This window comes from Anolis carolinensis, chromosome 2 (genome assembly GCF_035594765.1).
Source record: "Anolis carolinensis isolate JA03-04 chromosome 2, rAnoCar3.1.pri, whole genome shotgun sequence".
In the NCBI taxonomy this organism is placed as follows: Eukaryota; Metazoa; Chordata; class Lepidosauria; order Squamata; family Dactyloidae; genus Anolis; species Anolis carolinensis.
Window position 1 is genome coordinate 293714228 of NC_085842.1, and position 18581 is coordinate 293732808.

Consider the following 18581-nt stretch of genomic DNA (forward strand, 5'->3'; position numbering starts at 1 on the left):
AAAAATCCAAAAAGCAAACTCTGGTTTTGTCATTTCATAGAAGGGAAGCCATTTTACTACACTGTATATAATGGGCTCAAGCAGCCATGGATTTTGGTATCAATGGTTAGTGGTTGAGCCAAACCCCAATGGATACGAAAGGTTCATGAATTCTGTGTGAAATGGTAAAATTTGGCCTTATCATGTAGCAGCAATTTCTTGTAGTATATCAAGACTGAATGGAAGCATGTACTGTACATATGTTAAGATGGAGGGTCATAAACTCTATAAGAGCACAAACAGACTTGTGGGCAGACTGGATTGTATACAACTGGGAATATTTTCTAAATGTACAAAAACCAGAACTTAGCTAATTGTATTATAACACTGAATTCAATTCAGAAGGAATATTTGTGTCTCTTAAGAATACTACAAAAGATACTTGATACTGGAATTTTCATGTTAGTTGCCAAAAGGACGCCAACTCATTCCACTCGTATTTTCCACTCGTATGAAACGATTTTCATGTTTCTTCACAGAAAAAATTTTTCTCATCTGTTTGGTCTCATCAATTAAAATTAATTGCAAGGATGTTGTCTTCACTCTTTCTGATTCATCTGGCACCAGTAAGTTCTAGAACATGCTGATGCCCATGAAATAAACATATTTAAAACTCTATGTTTATTAAAACTGGAAACCACCTCAGAAAACATTGTGTTACTTTATGGTGTCATTCCCCATTTGCCAAAAAGGAAGGCTATTTTTAAAAGGAGTGAGCCCCCTCCTAGGTAAATGTTTTACTTAATAAATTGTCACGTTGCAAGAAGAAAAAACTAAAATAGCACAAATTTGACTATAACAAAGAAATGCTAGAGAAGATCACTCTCTTCTCTTCTCCTCCCCCGACTCTCATCATATTGCATTACATGCTGGTGGAAAGCAATACTACCCTGAAGCAAATAAGAGTAGATGAAAACCATAAATCATCACTTCTAAAGCTAATTCACACTTGCTTCTGCCCTTCTGCCCAGGAGAAGGAACCTCTATGCCAAAGCACTTCCAGGTGTAAAGAGAGAGAAAAGAAGCAAAAGGAGAATTCAGAAACATTATTTTTAAAAATGCTGGCTTCAATGCAGTCATACTAAGTGTACGAATGCATGTACATGTTGAGCATCCTTTATCTGTAATGCTTGATATCAGAAGTGATTGGGATTTTGGATATTTGTAGGTGGGACCCAAGTCAAAACATAAAATTCATTTATGTCGCATGTAGATTCAAAGACTGATAGCTCACCGAGAAGAGCAGACATATTTTGAAAAATTCTCAGCAGTTCTGAGGTAAGGCAGGGACTATTTTCTAGTGTCACTAGCCTAGGGAAAAGGGAAAAATAAAATCAAACACAGTGCTGAAACATGTCTTAGAATCAAGAAAAACTATTAAAAAGTTAATAATTCCACTCTGGTCAACTTTCAAGGCCAGCAGTTTCCAGAACTGTCAACTCAGGTTTATTATTTAAAACAGTGATGAAAAGTGCCCTGATGTTTATGCAACTGAGAAATTATCTCTTAAGTAGAAATGAACTAAAAGGAGGGGTAAACTTTCTTTACACCAGTATAACTCTAAAGTGATTTGCTAATAAATTTGTTAAAAATTCTTGCCATACTCCACCTTTGCAACACCTCAAAAACCCTTTCTAGAGTTTCTGCTTCTTCCCAACTCTCCCCCCGCTATCTGCAAAACATTAAGATAATAGGCTTCCCTATAGTGCCATTTGGTGAGAACCTAGTGTTCACTAACAGAGGAATTTTCTTCCTCTTAATCCTTATGTGTTGCATGTAAATACTGCACAAATGACAGATGGAAAAGAGTTGCCTATTGTATCATTTCTAGGTTATTGTTCAGATAAGAGATGTTACCCATTTATTTTATTTATATCCCATTTCTCCTCAGCACAAAATTAAAGTAATTAAAAATATAAATTAAAATAAGATTTAAAAAAACATCTACAATGTAATAAAATAAAGACACTGTAACATGCTTTGTGTAATGTTTGGAAACCTGTCATTCTTTTGTGGAAACCATGTCCTATTAGCTGGCCTTGATTTTGGTCCAGTCTTTGAATTTGCCTGTTGCCAATGATCTTGAAAAAAAAACCCAAATTGGAGCCAAACCAATTTCACAAGCAAGAAACCGGCTGATACTGCACCCAGCCAAATATAATTATAGATTGTTCTGCTTTACTCTTGTAATAGCACAAAAGAAAATAAGACTTACCAGAGTTCCAATCCATCTTCTAGGAGATACACATGCGGAGGTTGAGAAACATCAGTGCTTAGTTGAATAACAGGGAGGAGGAAAGGATAAAGATTCTTGCTATCTGCTCCTAAGCCCTAAAGAAACAATGAAACACTGATCATAACGTCTTGTTACTTTAGATTCAAGATAGATTGTTAGTTATAATTAAACATATGATTAGAACTAAAAGAGTTTTAGAACAGAGGAGTCTAAGCAGTTAAGCACTGCAAAAATGAGATAAGAGATTGAATATTAAAATAAAGGAAACATTTTTAAATAAAACGTAGACAAGCATGGTTATGTCCAGAACATGTAATACAGCAGGCTATTCCGCAGATCAAAGAATTGTTGTGAGAAAACAAGCTATTTTATTTCTTCAAACTATAACTGCATATTCCAATTCTACCTGAAAAATTAGAGGTGATTGGTAAGGAAGTGAAGTGTACATTACTACACACCCAGCTGTTCCCAGATGTTACAGAGTTGAGGATAAATAGAGTAGGAGGAGGAATTATTACTACAGCCTTGTACTTCAGTCACCAGAGAATGCCTTTTCAAAGAATAAAAATAATTACAATGGGCCTAGCATTTTTCTCTGACAACAGTTCCTTATGATTCTATGTAACAGGATTCGAAAGAATTAAGCTAAAACAAATAGCTTTTATTTGAAAGTCAGAATAAACTAAACATCCCTGAGAAAGCTAGGAGTAGAGTTAAGCATATTCAATTTATTGAGAAATTCAAAATTTGAACCTGGAGTTTGTGAACCTGTTACTCAGTAGTGAACTGAAGTTTCTAAATCTTTTTTTCTGAAGTGTATATGAGTAAGTACCATATCGTCTCACTTAAACTAGGATAGATGCAATCTTCCAGTTACTGTGGGGCTCCAATTTCCTGCAGCTATAACTGATGTGGAGGAATGCTGGGAATTGCAGTATAGTATCAGGAGTGTCATATGATTCCTATTCCTTACTTTTAGAAAACAAAATTTTAAAAAAGATATTTGAAATTTCAGGATAAGTCTAGAAATTAAGTCTAATGTTCAAAGCATAGAAGAATGACGAAAAATGACGAAGTCACCTGAAAAGTAAAATATAAGGTTCAGGGGGAGAAGGAGAGAGAGCTGATTGTCAGTTCAGGCCTTCAACAGCTTATAAGTATTTTTGAGGGGCATGCATACTATGAGTTTTAAAATTCCCTCCCTGAAATATACAGGAACAATTTAGGAGGAAAGAAAGGAAAAGGAATACTTTCTCATTCTTCACAACCATGTCCACTCACTATACATATACATACAAGATAGTTATGTCCAAAACTGGCAGCAAGTTCTAAAGGTAAGCATCTGGAAGTTTGAAAAAGGTATTTGAACAGAACTATAGGTTGCATATTCCGATCTGACCAGAGAACTCTTCTTATGAGGTTGGGATACAATTCTAACATTTTGCTGTAAATCCTGCATTACTTTATCTATTTTATCAGGGATACAGATAATTCAGAAGTCAATAATAACAGAGAAGAAAAACAGAAGATTCAAATATCTTACCTGGACAAGATGAATTAGAGTAGTGAGGATAGCACATCTCAACATATTGTGCTCTTCACTTTGTTTCCAAAGGAGAGGTAGATATTGCACCAGGCATCCTACATAAGGCCGTATCTATAAAGAAAATATTGTTTTATGCATTCATGAAAGTTTAGAAATTAAGATCTCAGTTTTTATAAGTATAACTGCTTGTCCCAACTACAGTAAAACCAACTGCTAAATGCTAAGTCAATACTTTTGTAAACCTTATTAATTCAAAAAGACTTTTTTGGTGGAATTATCAACTGGTTTAAAGTAAAAATAATTAGCCAGCTCCTTTGTCTATACCTATTAAGGTTCAAAAATGCTTTATGACTGGGTATTTCCAAAAATACAGTTGTTTTTATAATTTCCATGAGAAATTATCAATACTATGCTGAAAGACAATACAAATCCCTATGTGATATGATTATTTATTTTCTCACTGCAAAACAGATTTGTATAAAAAATAGCACTTCCTGTAACATTATATAGGATGAGTCTAAATAAAAGGATTCAGAATAATGACTAGATCAGAATTTTCCCAGAATTCCTATGGAAAATATCAGTAATTACAATATAAGACTCATAGTTTGCATCCAAGTGTATATTTTAAAATTAGTAAAAGAATATCCCAAGAAAATAAGATATATTGTAATAAACTCAAATATACCACTCCATAGCTCGTTAAATCATATTACCTTTAACAGTCATATTATTATATTTTATGTAATAAATGTAAGTTTGTTTAATAATAATAATAATAATAATAATAATAATAATAATAATAATAATAATAATAATAATAATAATAGCTGCAAAAGGCCACCCTACTGGGATCTGTGCGCATCATCCGAAAATATATCACACAGTCCTAGACGCTTGGGAAGTGTTTAACTTGTGATTTTGTGATATGAAATCCAGCATATCTATCTTGTTTGCTGTGTCATACAATGTTGCTGTGTCAATAATAATAAACTTTATTTATACTCCGCCTTTTTCCCCATGGAAACTCAAGGCGGGCAACAATCCACACTAGACAAGTTTAAAAAGTGTAATACAAAAATAAAAAACAAATAGTAATAATGTGGTAAAAACTGAATTAAAATATAATAAAATACACTAAAATGGTCTTTAAAACCTCTTATCCCCTCAATCTCAACAAACCTCCCCAAAGCCTGCCACTTATCCTTCCCCAAAAGCCTGTTGGCAGAAGAAAGTCTTGATCTATTTAACTATGTTTTATGGATGCAACAGCCTTATGCTGTTCTTTTTTAATATAATAAGTTCTGTTATAAAGCAGTAATAGTTAGGTTCCTAAGAAAAACCTCTACCTTGTATTAAAAATATGTTGGGAGAATAGGGTTAAATGGATCTCAGAAACATTGTTTGTTATCAAGGTTATTTATTTAATTAACCACAAATTTCAATCTGCTGAAAATAAAATTACAATAGCTAAGTCTTGGGAGTTGCTCTGCCTGTCTGCATATTTGTTTGTCTTACTCGCCCTCTGCTATTACATAGACACACATACAGCTGAGATGTAGAAATGTGCCAATTTTGAATATTGGAGATGGGAACCACACTACAGAAAATTAAAAGTTTGTGTTCTGTTCATGGTATTCCTCTCTGAATTAGGATTGTAACAATATATATACACGAGTATTAAGCCTGAACTAACTGTACCAATTTCTTGGTTAATCCTCCTTTTGACAATTTTTGTTGTTTCAGATGAATTGTGCAACTTAACCAATTAACCAATTTGGGTGGGGTATCAAGGCTCTCACACAATTATCTGTCAGTCAGCTTAGACAGGAATTGTACTATAGTTTCATAACTGTATAATAGGTAAAGGTAAAGGTTTTCCCCTGACGTTAAGTCCAGTCATGTCTGACTCTGGGGGTTGGTGCTCATCTCCATTTCTAAGCCAAAGAGCTGGCATTGTCTGTAGACACCTCCAAGGTCATGTGGCCAGCATGACTGCATGGAGCGCCGTTACCTTCCTGCCGGAGTGGTACCTACTGATCTACTCACATTGGCAAGTTTTCGAACTGCTAGGTTGGCAGGAGCTGGAGCTAACAGCAGCCGCTCACGCATATGATACATATCACAAATAAATAGGAACATTATAATGTGTAAGAAGACAGTGCTGGGTTGCTGTTATCTCTTGAAGGCTCTGCTTGCTTGTTCAGGATAAGGGAAACTAAACAATGTCTGAGAAAAGATCTTGATAGTTTGTAGGCTTGTAATACAGCTCTGTGGAATGAGGGATCCTTAATTTAAAAGGGCCCATTGCTCAAACAATCCAAAAGATCTATAGAACAGACCAATTTGTTTTCCCATTTTTAATTAATGTTATGATTGGGTTATACTCCTACACATTTAGATGTGCCAAACAGATTTAACTGTTCAAGTTAACAACTTACTTGCATATTGACTCTTTCAATTACACAAGACAGAACATGAAGTACGTGCATCTTTGTATCACACTCTCTCACTTCTTGAAGAAGCTGAAAGAGCAGGGTAAACATAGATTCCAGATACTATAAAAGAAAAATATATATATATATTAGTCTGAGTTAGTAGGGACAATCTTATAGATTGTTCAGTTAGTTTAGAGAAGCGTTAATTTAAGGCTCCCAAGAAATGCTCACTTTCCAATGAACAAAAGTCCTACAGCATCCAATATTAGATTTTTGGTTGCATTGATTAGAACTATCAGCATGTAGTCCCTTTCTGCTCTAAGGACCACAATAATCCTGAAGCAAGCTAATAAAAAGAATAGGCGTGATTTTTTTTAGAGTTTGTACAAAGATATAAAATGCTTGAGTTCTACTCCTATGACTCCAAGAAAACAAACCAGAAGATCTTTCAAGAAAATGAAGAAGAAAATAACTGTTTTTGTTTGTTAAGAAGCACCGGGCACATTCAGACATCAAAATTATAATGTAGTAGGAGCAGTATAACATACCAAGTTCAGTTCATGGTTTGATTAGTATGACATATGAACATACTAGGCACAGCATTTTGGGATGTCTCCCCTTACACAAGTCAGAGAAAAAAAATATGCCAGGACAAACTATGATTTCCCTAGCTTATCAGGAGAAAACAAGCCAAAGTGATGGGTCTTGCCAGGTTGAGAGTTCTTGTTAAACTGAAAGAAATCTTCTCAGAGAGAATTTTGAACCCAAGAAAACTGACATCTGGTAAGCAGATTTACTGAAGATCAAAGACACCTGCATTGCCTTGCCCACCCTTTTAAAAATTTAGTGCAAGGAATTTACACAAACGTATAAATATGATTTAAACCTGAAGCTTTAATACCATTCAGTATTGAATCAGAGGAAGTGGACTTATATCCATGAAAGTTCATGTTAAAATAAAAACTAGCCTTAAAGGTTAATTGCTGCATTAATTCTTGGAGTGTGATGATTTTAAATATTACAAAACCTAAAGGAATACTTTCATCGGGCAATATTTTAACATATATCCTTGTACTGAGCCATTTGCTAACTCTTACAAAGAAAAATACTTACTGGCAAGAATTGGTCAGTTCTAAATTCGAAGTCATCCACAGGTAAAAAGTAGTTAAGAAAAACTGAATTTTTTGTAATGAGTATTTTGAAGCAAGCACTATCAAAACAATAGCATTTTGAAGATCTGATCATGTAAGATACTCTAAATACACAAAAGGATATTAAGTTTCAGAGTTGTAGCTGTCTCAATACGAACCTGAAAATATATATGCATATATATTTAAAAAAACTGAACCAAAACATAAACAGGGATGCATATCCTATTTTGTTTATACAATATTTTCCTTTCAAAAATTAGATGCATTTCATCATGTTTACACATTGCAAACATGATTTCATTTAACTTTTTTCCAATTACCTAAATGTGGAAAAACAAATTCATATATTAATGAGCTATGATTAAAATGCAATTAGTTCTGAAAAATTGCTCCTCATGTACATTAAGTACATTTAACATATTTGCATGTATTTATTTTTTTCAGAAATATTTTATACCACTTTTCATTCAGACAAATTCCATAATTCTTTACAAAAGTCTTATAAAGCAAGCCAATATCTCATAGTAATATAAAGTAAAGGAGAGTTTTAAGTATCTCAATGTAATAAGCCAAAGAAAGAAGACACACTTTCTGTAAAACACCTAAAACATAACAGTGCTGAAGTCTGGTATAGTGAAGCTGGGAGGTAATTCCCCAGGGTGCATGCCACCACAGAGAAAACTCACCTTCATATATTGTATACATAGAGATATCCCTTGACATAAACTGCTCTTAACTTATAAAGGATACTACTATAAACACTTTTAGGCAAGCCCCCCAGGAACTAAGCAACACTTATTTATATGCAGCAGTGACTATTTTGTGTGCCATGATATAGTACCTGCTGCCTGGATCCACCAAAACAACCTCACAGTAGAACTCAAATGACATCTAATGTCACAGAGACATGGAGGCGTTTGAACTACTGCAAACATCTTGTTTACATTCTCAGGATTCAAAAATTGATCCCACAAAAACTGTCCAAGATGGTACACTAGAATCCTCATTCTGGCTTAAGGCCAACAGAAGACAAGTGAGACAGTCCTTCAAATGCCTTGTAAAGACATCGTACTAAGCCTTCAGCTGCAACATCACAACTATTAAAACAAATGTTAGCAATCTCTATTGTAACTGGAAGACCTCTGCTGAAGTGAAGGTGAGGAAGGTAGTATATTTATGGATCATAGACACTTCCCTCCTTCCATGCTTTTAGAAGCATCATTCTGCTACCTCACTGCCACCTAGTTTGTCCACTGAGATTTAAGTAATAAATTGCCACTGGCTTCTGATCTGTGATTCAGTCATAGATATCACTCTTGCTACAGACCACATTATATCTGAAATAAATGGTAATTGGATTGAACTGCATAAATAACATCCAAAATGGTACTTGTGCCGTCCGCCGGACAATAAAAAACTATAAAACTGAAACGTGCCGTCCTTTATCCGGGCGAACTGCAAATCCCTATAAGCTGTCCTAAAATATTGAACGACTGAGTCTGGAGAACTTCAAAAAAAGGATGTTTATTCATACAAGGTTGTAAACCTGGCACAGATCTTAAAGTTGCAGAAAATGAAACAAATTTCTATAGGTTTTAGGTACAGAATTATCCCTGGTTCCAGAAAGCAAAGGTGATTATAAAACCACTATACCCTAATCACGCTGCCTATATTAGAAGGAGAAACTCTTTCCTTCCCTATCTTTACAGCAAAGATTAGTTCTAGAAGCGACAGAATGACCCTGCTCCTCTAACTAGATTTCTTATTCCAGATCAATATAATTCAATACTTATCTAATTTGGATAGGCTTAGATTGGCCTGGTTTTGAGGATGATTTGTCCCAGTTAGCCTTGCACAGCTCCAGCACGTTGTAAGACTATAGCCAGAATGAAGCTCCAAAATGGAGACTAGACCCTGGTAAAAAGGGCGGTCCTAAGATGTTGCATTCTTTGACCAATCACTGCAAAGAAAACTGCAGCCAGCTCTTGCAGATTCCAAGCCATTTTTCCTAGGCTTTTGCAGCCAGAGGCTCAAACAAAATGTAAAGGAGGGAAAACAAACAAACGACCAATAGGTAAGGCAAACCATCGTCCTGGGGGACGGAACACTCCCCGCTAATTTCCCAGGATGTGGGAATTTACCAATCAAAAACATACAAACACCTTTGTATACACAACAATACAAACACTAGAACTTTAAACATCTCCAATAAGCAACACGAGGTCACTAATTGGTCTGTCCAAAATGGACACTTTGCCTCTGTTGCAAGTCTTTAATTGAACTTTCCTGACCTTACCGTCCGGGCAAGGAAAGGTCTTTAATACAATGCCCATGGGCCACGCATGGCGGGGCAAGTCTTTGTCCTTTAACAACACAACGTTGTTAACCTCAATGTTGTCCTGTGGGCTTTGCCAGATTCTTCTAGCTTGAAGCTGGCTTAAGTACTCAGCTTTCCACCTTTTCCAAAAGTGGTTGGCCAAGGACTGCACCTGTTTCCACAGGGCACGGTGAGTTCCGTCCGGAACTGGCAACATGACGTCCTTCCATCCTGGCACCTTTTGTGTCAAAATAAGTGCAGGAGTCAGTGGTTGTAAGTTCTCAGGGTCACTGGTAAGGGGAACCAGCGGCCGGTTGTTGATAATTGCGGTAACTTCCGCCATAAGTGTCACCAAAACATCATGCGTCAATGACCTATGACTCAAAAACATGGCATTAAGGATTTTGCGACTAATACCAATCATCCTCTCCCAAACACCACCCATATGGGAGGCGTGAGGAACATTGAAAGTCCACATAATTTGTTCAGTATTCGTAAAGTTCTGAACCTTTGGGTCTCTCCCAAACCTAGACACACAATTGAGTTCTTTGGTCGCACCTACAAAATTGGTGCCACAGTCCGACCGAATTGACTTAATTGGCCCTCTGAGGGCTATGAACCTTTTCAATGCGTTTAAAAATGATGAAGTGTCCATCCCTTCTATGACTTCTATATGGACAGCTCGTATTACTAAACAAGTAAACAAAACTGCCCACCTCTTGTTATTTACAACACCACCCCTGGTTTTCCTAGTGACAACCTCCCAAGGACCAAACACATCGATTCCCACATGGGAAAAGGGTGGGTCTGTCAAAGTCCTATCCTGAGGTAGTTCTGCCATCAACTGACTTTGACAGTTTCGTCTGAGTCGCCGACATTTGACACATTTGAAAATACAACTGTTGACCAAACTTTTAGCATTTACCACCCACAGACCTTCATTTCTAAGGGCTGCCTCAGTTAGAGTTCTACCCTGATGATGGATTTTCTCATGGTAGTGACGAACCAACAACAAAGCAATATGGCTATTGGGGGGTACAATGATGGGGTTCTTTGTACACACTTTGAGTTTAGCCTTAGCTAACCTCCCTCCCACTCTTAAAATGCCCTCCTTGTCTAGAAATGGGTTTAACTCACGCAAGAAACTCCGGCTGGGGGTGTCAAGCCCTTGTTCTAACCTGGCTATTTCTAGACTAAACTCATGCCTCTGAACTGACCTGAATATTACTCCCTTAGCCTTCAACATGTCCTGAACTTGCAAAGGCTGACTATCTTTGCAGACTAAGCGATGTATAAGCCTAGCAACTGCTCTAAGAAGACTGTGCCATTCCGAAAAACGTTCAAAATGGTGTCGTTCCAGACAAGATCTTTGGCCCATCTTGATTTCTGTGGTTGATTTGCAGGCTTTCACCTCTGCACTTCGTGAGACTTGAGCATTCATAATGTCCGAAAACCTTTGCTCATCTTTCGAGAGCGCTGTGGCTTCGTCTCTCTCAGAGACTTTGAAGATGGAGGAATACTCTGGAGTTATTGCTTGGCAGTAGACCGAGATATGACTTAGGCAACTGCGCACAAGTGTAGGACGTCCACCTTTAAGCACCTGTGCTTGATTGGAGTCCAACGACGATGGTGGGTGCATCTTGTTTATGCACACTGGGCCTATGACTGTCCAGCCTAATGGCAATTGTTGTGCGATAGGTGCACCTGGAGGTCCTTTAACTTGGTCGTTCACACAGAACAAGCTCGGGCAGTCCGAGCCAAGCAAAAGGGCAATGTCCACATCTGGCCGAAAGGCTGGTATAGCATTCTTTAACCGTCGCAAATGTGGATGAGCCTCCACAACTTCTCTAGTTACAATTTGTTTTTTGTTCCGAGGGATGGAGGAACACTCAATCAGGTCTGGCAACTTGAACTGTCTCTTCTGGTCGCAAGAGGAGACAACGAAGCCAGATGCTATGCGACCCTGCAACTTCTTTTTTCCTGCACACGTAGTCATAGTGTAGTCGACCATCTTGGTTTTAAGGTCAAACATGCGGAAGAACTCTGGAGTAGCCAGGGAGGCATCGCTCTGTGAATCCAGGGCCACATAGAGTCTCTTTCTAAGCCAAGGGCTCTTGGCTGGATATACATCCGCTAGGCAGATAGGATGACAAACTCTGTACTGGTGCGAGTCAGAACACAGCTCTGTACAGGCGACTGCTGAAACTTCCACCTGCATCTCTGGTGCGGCTGGCTTGTCGGTGTCTTCGACTGCTGACTTTTCTTTTGGTGAAGCGTTCTCTTTGGGGTGGGAGATGATATTGGAGTTGTGCATTGCGGTGCAATGCTTGAGGCTGTTGCATTTCTCACACTTGATGTTTTCTTTGCAGTTGGATGCAAAGTGTGGAGTTGCTCCACAGCATCTAAAGCAGATTCCCTGCTTTTGAACTAGCTGTTGCCTTTCTTTGTATGTCTTTCTACTAAACTCCCTGCAGTTGGCCAAGCTGTGAGGCTTTTGGTGAATAGGGCAAAGCAACTCTTTTACCTCCGACCTGGGTTCGTCAGTCTTGAGTTGAGTTTCGACTGCCTTTACGCTGACCGGTCTATTGGCCTCTCTAGGTGGTTTCTTGTCCACTTCAGATGCCTTCTCTGGCTGGGTCCCTTGGTATAAGGTGGGGAGGCCCGTCTGCGGATCATTCCTTTCTCTGGCCGCCCTTGTGATGAACTGGACCAAATGAGAAAATGGAGGGTATGCCTGGGAGTGGGCCTCCTTGTAGTTGAAGACCTCCTGTCCCCATCGTTCTTGCAAAGTGAAGGGCAGCTTGGTCAAGATCTGCCTCTGGGACAGGTGCTGATCGAGGCACTTCAAACCGGGCAGTTCTGGATTCTCCTTGGCCGACTCTAATTCCGTAAGGAGATCGCTGAGGTCCCACAAGAGTTTGAAGTCTTTGAGTTTTAAAGCTGGGAACCTTTGGAGCTTGTCCATAAGAGATGCTTCAATCTCTGTGCTGGCCCCATACCTCTGCTGCAACCTGGCCCAGGCCTTTTCCAGGGCTTTGTCGGGATCGGCTACGTGGGCTGCGTAGATCTTCTTAACTTGTGAGGATGAGGCTGGGCCCAACCATGCAGCCAGAAGAGTCAGTTCTTCCTCCGGCAATAACTTTAAGTCTCTGATTGCTCTCTGGAAGGTGGCCTTCCAGAGAAGAAATTCCTCAGGCTTGTCCGAAAACTTTTCGACACCCTTGTCCTTAAGATCTCTTCTGGGGCTTCTGATGATGGAGACAAGCTGGGACTCTGGCGTCGAAGGGAACAATTGAGGAGTTTGCTGTTGTGGAGTGGACTCCCACCGTGTACCTTGCGTCAACCTTTGGCCTCTTGGAGGGATGACATCGACCACTGACGAATCGATGGTTCCCTGTGCAGCTGTCTGTAGGGGCCAACTAGCACTCGGCCTTGAGGCCCTGATTGACTGACCTAGGGTTTTAGCAGGAGGCACAGGTAGCTCGAGCAAGGGTGAGCTCCCCGCTATGACGCTCTGCTCTGCAGGAAACTCAAAAGTGACTTTGGGGCCCTGCTCTGGGTAAGGAGAGAAGTCTCCCTGTTCCTCATCCGAAAACTGGCTGTTCATGCTGCCAAGGTGCGCAAACACTTTGGCAGAAGGATCCTGTATTGGTAACTGGCTTACATTTTCTTCTGTGAGTGGCTCAATTAGGGCTTTGGCCAAAGTCTCAGCCCTTACCCTTTTGGCTGCGGCATCCATCTTTATTCTAAGCATTTCTATTTCACATTGCCTTTGGGCCTGTTCTATTTGCATTTTGCTTTGCAGTCGTTGCTCTTCTTCTTTAAAGGGAAGGGTGAGATCAGCTGCCTTAGCATCAGCCTCCGCCCCCGCTACCTTGCTCTTTAGCTCCAGACGTGCAGCCTCCTTAATGTGCAAGGCAGCTAGGGAAGAGATGGCACTCCCAGCAGCAGAAGACTTGCTAGAGTGGCTATGTTTAGATGATGCACACTCCCTTAGTTTAGATACCTGGCTAGAGCGGTTGGACTTAAGACTAAGTGCCACAGCAGGTGATTTTAAAAGATTGGTCTCATGGCTGCATAAGGAAGACTGCTTTCCTTTTGGCTCAGACCTTAGATTAACAGGTGGAGAACTAAATTCCAAGGCATCTAGAATTGCCCTCACCTTATTTTCTTTCTCATTAGTGTCAGCTAAGACACACACTATTTCTAACTCTGAATCCTTGGCGTTAATGCGCTCGAGGACCTGGACTATCTTAGACACCAAACCCCTCCAGAGACCGAAGGTCTCTTCAAGGTCTGTCTGTAATATGGATGGCACCCTTGTAATACCCAAGCTCTCAATTCTGTCCATCAATGTTACAATTCGCTCCCATGCCGAACCTAACCTCACATGGAGGAGCTCCTTTTCATCTATTAGATGGGCTAGCATCTTGGCTGAAGGGTGCTTTATCCTTTGGGGCCTTTCATTCCTACTTTCAGCCTCAGAAGGAGGTATACCATCTGTATCATCTTGAAATTGCATAGACATTATGTATTCTTAATAGCAAGTAAATTTACAACAAAAGCAAATACAACATACCAGCAAGTAAATTTACAATAAAAGCAAATGCAATATATAATACAATGCACAACACTTAACCATAGCAATATATATCACTAAGTAACTATACTTTACAAAGATTGTGACCTTTGGCGCCAGATTTTAGTGGGCAAGCTGCAAAATGCCAACTGACAGCAACTTGCCACTTGATACCTCCCTTGCCCGAGTGACGTAAACTGCCAAAATGGCGACTTCGCCAAATTTTCAAGCACCTCGTGCTCTGCGGCTCGAGGCCTGCCGCCGAAGGAGCACCGAGGCTGGCTTTGGAAAGGAGGAGAGAAAAGACGCCTCCTCCCCGCTGTGAAGGGAGGTCACCACCGCAGGTCGATGAAACAGGTCACCACCGCAGGACGATGAAGCAGGTCACCACCGCAGGACGATGAGGCAGGTCACCACCGCAGGACGATGAGGCAGGTCACCACCGCCAGGCGATGAGGCAGGTCACCACCGCAGGACGATGAGGCAGGTCACCACCGCAGGACGATGAGGCAGGTCGAAGCCGGCCGAGTGCTCCGGCCGAACTCGCAGCAGCGTTGCCAGGCCTGTCCAGGTTCTAGCCTGGTTCTGGTGGGCTTCACGCCTCAGAGCCAGCCAAAGAACTGTCGCTGGTGCTCCGCGGCTCGAGGTCTACCGCCGAGGGAGCCCTGGACGTTGCTGGGAACTGCACAGCCTGTGCAAACCCAGAAAGCCACTGGGCCACGTGCGCACACGCGAGCCAAATAGCAAGGAAATAGAGCCCCACTATTTGACTCCTTCAGGTCTGAGAGCGGGCTCCACTGCCTCAGACGCTGGTAGAGTCTTTAGGTATGCAGACTGAGCTCAGGCGGAAAAGCCGCGGCCTAAACTAAACTTCCTAAACTATAAAAAACTATAAGCCGTGCAAGCTAGCTCAAGCGGAAAAACCGCTGATCTACCTCAAAACTGTGCCGTCCGCCGGACAATAAAAAACTATAAAACTGAAACGTGCCGTCCTTTATCCGGGCGAACTGCAAATCCCTATAAGCTGTCCTAAAATATTGAACGACTGAGTCTGGAGAACTTCAAAAAAAGGATGTTTATTCATACAAGGTTGTAAACCTGGCACAGATCTTAAAGTTGCAGAAAATGAAACAAATTTCTATAGGTTTTAGGTACAGAATTATCCCTGGTTCCAGAAAGCAAAGGTGATTATAAAACCACTATACCCTAATCACGCTGCCTATATTAGAAGGAGAAACTCTTTCCTTCCCTATCTTTACAGCAAAGATTAGTTCTAGAAGCGACAGAATGACCCTGCTCCTCTAACTAGATTTCTTATTCCAGATCAATATAATTCAATACTTATCTAATTTGGATAGGCTTAGATTGGCCTGGTTTTGAGGATGATTTGTCCCAGTTAGCCTTGCACAGCTCCAGCACGTTGTAAGACTATAGCCAGAATGAAGCTCCAAAATGGAGACTAGACCCTGGTAAAAAGGGCGGTCCTAAGATGTTGCATTCTTTGACCAATCACTGCAAAGAAAACTGCAGCCAGCTCTTGCAGATTCCAAGCCATTTTTCCTAGGCTTTTGCAGCCAGAGGCTCAAACAAAATGTAAAGGAGGGAAAACAAACAAACGACCAATAGGTAAGGCAAACCATCGTCCTGGGGGACGGAACAGTACTCAGCTTTCAAAATTAAGGACAAAGGTGAAGTGTATTTGAAATTTACATTCTTTGTTTGGTACTGATGATACTCTGGCTCAGGAGAGATAGAAAAATTAATATTGTGAAATAACTATGTGGTGGGAAATTATTCAGTGCAATATAGGTTTGCTACAAGATTGATATGCCTTGCAGCATGTCTTATCTTTTTTATTAAAAATGTGACCCCATTATGCAACATTTCTTCCTGCTATTTGAATTACTTGCCAGCTAGAAATACCAATTCAGATGCTGTGAACTATATTACAGCTAAATCTTCCAAATTTAATTCCATAACAGAACGCAACGTTAACCGATATTGAAATAAAGATACTTTACCCAGGCTGAAAAATACAGAAGTAAATGTCTATTGTTCTCTCAAATACAAGCCAAATAAAGAAATAAAAGCTGTAAGCATTAGGTGAACATATATATGAAAACAGATGCAAAGATTTAACTATGGAATAAAACCATAAGGAAATAAAATCCAGCTTTATTTGCTTAAGGCTTGACTACTGCACAAGAGTGAGTCTAAAAGTTCTCTGGCTCTTAAATAAACATATCTGTAGATTGAAAGAGAAAGACAGGTAAATGATATACAATATTTGTCAAGGAGGCAGTGATATACCTACCACTAAGTCTTGGTCTTGAAGTAAATTGCGGATTGCTTCATACAGCATAGGTCTTAAGTCAGATTTAAATTTCACAGAAATCCACTGTCCAATTAGCCAGACTACTCGCCGACGTATTGGTTTATACCTTTGAAGTATAAGAACAATTATTGTTTGTGTTCTGGGTTACTAACATTCATTGAACCGAACTGCTTAAATGTCACTGACAAACACATTTTATGAAAACTTGTAATTTTGACCCATAAAATATGAACATGTCTTTAAAATCAACAGTTCTTGCCCCTTCTACCTCATCCCCCTTGAGTCCAACAAACTGTAGCATGTTTAAAATACTTCAGAGGAGTCATTTCCACATTTTTTAATTATTTGGCTTCATAGCAATATCAAAGAAAAAAAAACCAAATAAACATACCTGCTATGGGTGACTTGCAATTCTGCTAGTAGTTGGTTTTTAAACCATTGATCGAAATCCACACTGTCAAATAGCTCATATGCTGCCAATCCAACTGCATTATACACTGAAGAGGTAAAATGTATTTTAAAATATCTTTGTTTTCACAAGGTGTATTTGTTCATCATTATACATACACAGACATGTGTGTGCGTGCATTGTGCTTATAACTATTGCAGTGGTCCCACATATATAAAAAAGGAAGAGCCATACTGAATTATTATAGAAAAGAGCTCACAGTTCCCTCACTCTATTCCCTTAACAATCAATTAAATACCAATGGGAATTCCACATGGAGGGTATGAAGATTCATTTGAACTCTCAAGTGCATTACATAGGAAGGGAGAACCGAAAGTACTGAAAACCCCTATGCTTGGTGACAGAAGGGAGGGGATACCAAGAGCATCACAAAACCTGTCTTGAGGAAGCAAAGGCAACAGAAGATTAGCTTTGCTCTACAAAAATTCTGTTTTCAGAAGCAGCCAACTTTATGTGAAGAAAATGATGAAATGATCTCTGATTGTGTGCATTCAGAAATCAAAAGCACATTGTCTCTAAACAAGGAAGGCCTATTTAACTATCACAGCCAATAGACCTAAAACTATCTGATCTTCTTAGAAATAATCTAGGCAAGGAAAGGACCATCAATCTCTTATCTATTGATTAATATTTTTACAACCATTGTAAATTTGTGATTAACATTTCTGCTAAATCTAGTTGGAAATAGAAAATGGTGTTTTACAGACCAATCCTAGGGTGGGAAACCATTCTTAATCTCTTCTGGTTGACTTCTGGCTGCTTAACATTGTTTATTCTAATATTTATCTTAAGATTACAGGCTATTTATATGTTATCAGTTATTATTATTACTAATATTATTATGTTTATGCATACCCCACTTTTTTTCTTCACAGGGAGACTCAAAACAGCTAAAATTAAAAGCATTTCAATACAATTTAAAATCTACAAATATACAAACATTAAAACAGAATTAAGTATCAATGGTATTAAAAGAATCACAGTTAAAATCCACACAATCAGAGCTAAAAACCACAGCACCCCATGACTTGATCTAAAAAACCTTCTTTAAAAGCCTGCCTGAATAAAAAGATTTTAGCCTCCTTTTGGAAAGACAGAAGGGAGGGGGGCATTTTGGCTTCTCTGGGCAAAAGGGAGTTCCAGAGTTGAGGAAGGAAGGTCCTCTCTTTCATTCCCACCAACCAAGTTTGAGATGAAGGCAGGACCAAGAGAAGGGATCTCCTGAAGATCTCTCAGGGCCTGGGCAGGTTCGTACAAGGAGATGCAGTCAGCCAAATAGCCAGGACCTGAGCTGTTTGGCTTTAAACAAGTTAAGAAACAAGTAACAATCAATTTAAAGTAGAAATTGAATTTACCAGCATCTTTAATCAGTAGAGTTTGGGTATCATCCACATTGGTGGGGCCTGAAATACAGCAAATGCACATTTTAAAAAACAATCCAGCAAGAAAAGTAATAATGCAGAAAAGTGTC

At 39.4% G+C, this 18581-nt stretch overlaps 1 protein-coding gene across 2 annotated transcripts in view; it reads right to left on the reverse strand.

Moving 5' to 3' along the window:
• Positions 1-18581, reverse strand: part of ipo11 (importin 11) — a 94566-nt gene that overhangs the window by 37207 nt on the left and 38778 nt on the right. Inside the window, exons 14-22 of one of the 2 annotated variants that reach the window (XM_062972388.1) lie at positions 18466-18513; positions 17033-17138; positions 16621-16747; positions 7535-7568; positions 7373-7413; positions 6263-6379; positions 3819-3932; positions 2255-2370; positions 1274-1350 (exon numbers count right to left, since the gene is read on the reverse strand). In XM_062972388.1, coding sequence (XP_062828458.1) covers positions 1274-1350; positions 2255-2370; positions 3819-3932; positions 6263-6379; positions 7373-7413; positions 7535-7568; positions 16621-16747; positions 17033-17138; positions 18466-18513 — 780 coding nt within the window. The remainder of the gene's footprint in view (positions 1-1273; positions 1351-2254; positions 2371-3818; positions 3933-6262; positions 6380-7372; positions 7414-7534; positions 7569-16620; positions 16748-17032; positions 17139-18465; positions 18514-18581) is intronic. The other variant, XM_062972389.1, reaches the window with a different exon arrangement.